We start from the raw sequence: 3,256 nt of genomic DNA, 5'->3' as shown, positions 1-3,256 counted from the left end.
ATATTTCACATTCTGGCAAAACTGAACTATTCTCCACTCCCAAAACCCCTTCACATAACAAAAAAGTATCAATCTCTCCTATTCACACTTTCTTAAAACTCCCCTCCCTTGGTTCTGTAGCACCATATTTCCCTGGTTCTCTTATAGCTTTTCTGATTGTTTCTCCTCCATCTTATTCTCATTCTCCATGCTCCTATAAAGTGTTAGTGTTCTCCAACATTCCTTCTTCAGCTTTCAATCTATATCATCCTCTTCATTTTCACTCCCATTGCCCTGATTCTGGCTTTCATCATCTCTGGCCTGAATCCTACAGAATCTTCCTCCCTGTACTTCTACCTATAATCTATCCCCACATTCTCTTCCATATACACATACACACCATTATCCTGTGAGCTCTATTTGCCTGTGCATGTGGCTCAGATGGTAAAAAACCTGCCTGCAATGTGGGAGACCTGAGGTTGATCCCTGGGTTGGGAAGATCCCCTGGAGAAGGAAACCCACTCCAGTATTCTTGCCTGGAGAATTTCATGGACAGAGAGGCTTGGTGGGTTATGGTGTATGGGATTGCAAAGAGTCAGACAAGACTGAACAACTAACACACACCACAAGACCTTAAACATGGTAGGCACTTAGAAAATACATGTTGGCTTTTCACATGTTGTTCCCTCTGCTGATAATAAATTCCCCCCACTGTCTTTTACTACAACAAACTACTACACATACATTATACACTAGCTCAAATATCACCTACCCTGTGAAGCAGAGTTATTACACTCTTTCTGGCTTCCTTGATATTTTCTTCCCACAAAATTCTGAAATGTCACTTACCATAGAGTCCTATGATTTACTTACATTTATCTTCTACACTAGATTGACTTAGCAGGAAGCACATCATTTTTTCTGTATCTAAGAACCTAGGATGTTGCCTAATACTTACCAGGTGCCCAATAAATTCAATCTGGAATAAATTTGGTTCATATACTGTATTATTTTTTCCAACTGATGTAACTGACTGGTAATGAGAACCAAGAGATAGAGCCAAAAGACAACATACTCATTTTTGACCACATCTCACCCTGCACACTCCCCTCAAAAATACAGGGAGACCTGCTTGAAGCTGATCCCTTTTCAATGTCCTTACACGCACTGAGACCAGCTTTAATGAGTAACTTTATTTGATAATTCCATGGGATGCTGATGGAAACATCATTAACCTCTTGATAATGCTTCCTTTACTACAGTGTTTGATTGCAAAGTTTGATTCAAACTTCAAGGCTTAGTCAAGCACTTCCTTCTTCCAAGAATTCTTTAACTGGATTTTTCTTCATCAATGTTCTCCTCTTCTGAACTTTATGTCATTTAAAAGCTGTTCCACACAATTTAGCACTTAATCACAGTCTGCCTTACATGTTCTATAATTGTTTAATGGGTATTATTAGTCTCATTTAATTGCAAAATGCTGAGAGCTCCTTGCAAACTTGGACCATTTCTCCATATCAATTCACTCACTGATCCCTTCACCTACTCATTAATTTAGTAGTTCATCATTTCAATAACTATTTACTATATATTAGACCATGTAAAGTGTAAACAGATAAACAACAAATAATACTCACCTTTAAGGAAACTACAGTCTAGCAGAAGTCAAAAGCCATGTAGCAAACAACTACAATATTGAGGATTGTATGGAACTTGCAATTTAAAAATCTGATAAAAATACAACAGTAGTTCACAAAAGGGTGTCATTATCCTGGGATCGGGTGATAAGAAATGGTTACATGGAAGAGGTTATTTATGAGTAGAGTTTTAGAGAATGGGCAGAATTTCCTTAGGATAAAAGCAAATATGTAAAGAGGGGCTTTTCAAGTGGAGTACAAAACATTACAAAAGCTTGAGCTCAGAAAAGTACAAGGGGTATGTCTGTATAGAATCCGCCTGCCAAGGCAGAAGATTCAGAAGACATAGGTTCAATCCCTGGGTCAGGAAGATCCCCAGGAGCAGGAAATGGCAACCCACTCCAGTATTCTTGCCTCGAAAATTCCATGGACAGAGGAGCCTGGTAGACTACAGTAGTCCATGGGATTGCAAAGAGTTGGACATGGCTGAGCGACTGAGCATGCTACACACACATGTCTACATAGAGAAAATATCTCCATTTGGCTGTAGTAGGAAGTTGGGAAGCAAGGATAGTGGGTGATAAAAGAGGAGGTAAGACTGGAAAGGTATCATCCCAGGTTACTCTCCTCATTTTCCTAGTGGGCCCTTTGTATGCAATCCTCATTTCATAGTACTTTTTTTCCAGTGTCTCCCACACTGCATAACACAGAACAAAGCACAGGAAGGTGTTAAGGATAAGATGTGTTGTCTTAGGTTTAATCCCTCAATTTAGCTTGTCTCTTAGCAGAGTTGACCAATAGAATCAATGTTTTCGGGGATGGATCATGATTAAGTCTAGGTTAGATTTTACTCATAACCTCTCAGCTATAGCTTAGGGTAAAAACACTCCCCATACCATGCATCCGATTAGAGTCTTGAAAACCCTTGGCATCCTCTGAGAGCAGTCGGGAATCCAACATAGCAGCTGCTTGATTGGCATTGCTGTACCAGCTCTTGTTCTCATCCAACACAGTGAAAAGGAGAAAGAATTCTTTATCCACCCCTTTCTGTAGTCCCAGTGGAAGAAAACAAAGGAGAATAACAACAGTTTTAACAGTTGTGAACTGTGCAGCTTCAGATCCCAGTGATCCTTGATTATTTCCCATTTCCTTTCCAAACACAGAGCCAAATCCATATCTCCTGCCTAGAGCTGTAGTTGTTGCTAAGAAGTTTTTCCTCAAGTAACTGCAAATTGCGTGTAGGTAAAGATGGTTAGAATAAAGTTATAAGACTGGAGGGGAGGAATGCAAGAAAAGGGGCAGGGAAGAAGTAAAAGATTATGATGAAGAGGTACAGAGTATGATAGAAGAGTGCCTGGAATCAACTAGGAGTAGGAATGCGGAAAAATGGCTAGGAGATCAGTGAGAGACTCTATGGGGGGATAAGTTAGAAAATAAAATAAAAAATAAGTATACTAATTATTAACATATTTTATTATCAATTATTAATTTTAGTAATATTATTATTACTGAGTGTTTACTAGGTATCAGACACTGTACTAAGCATTCTATATGGATTATTTTAATTAATCTTCACAGAAAGCCAAGATATTTACTTCCATTGTTAACCTTTTACTATAGATGATAAAATTGAGGCAAAG

The 3,256-nt window shown here is 38.7% G+C and overlaps 1 protein-coding gene across 1 annotated transcript in view; it reads right to left on the bottom strand.

Moving 5' to 3' along the window:
• HEPH (hephaestin) overlaps window positions 1-3,256 on the bottom strand; it is a gene marked incomplete at its 5' end in the record, with an annotated part of 17,753 nt that overhangs the window by 620 nt on the left and 13,877 nt on the right. The window contains one exon of the mRNA XM_010850619.1: window positions 2,513-2,663. Within this exon, the coding sequence (XP_010848921.1) occupies window positions 2,513-2,663 (151 nt within the window). The remainder of the gene's footprint in view (window positions 1-2,512; window positions 2,664-3,256) is intronic.

This window comes from Bison bison, unplaced genomic scaffold, assembly GCF_000754665.1.
Source record: "Bison bison bison isolate TAMUID 2011002044 unplaced genomic scaffold, Bison_UMD1.0 scf7180017851384, whole genome shotgun sequence".
Lineage (NCBI taxonomy): Eukaryota > Metazoa > Chordata > Mammalia > Artiodactyla > Bovidae > Bison > Bison bison.
Note: the sequence above shows the minus strand (reverse complement) of the source record. Positions and strands in the feature narration are given on the sequence as shown.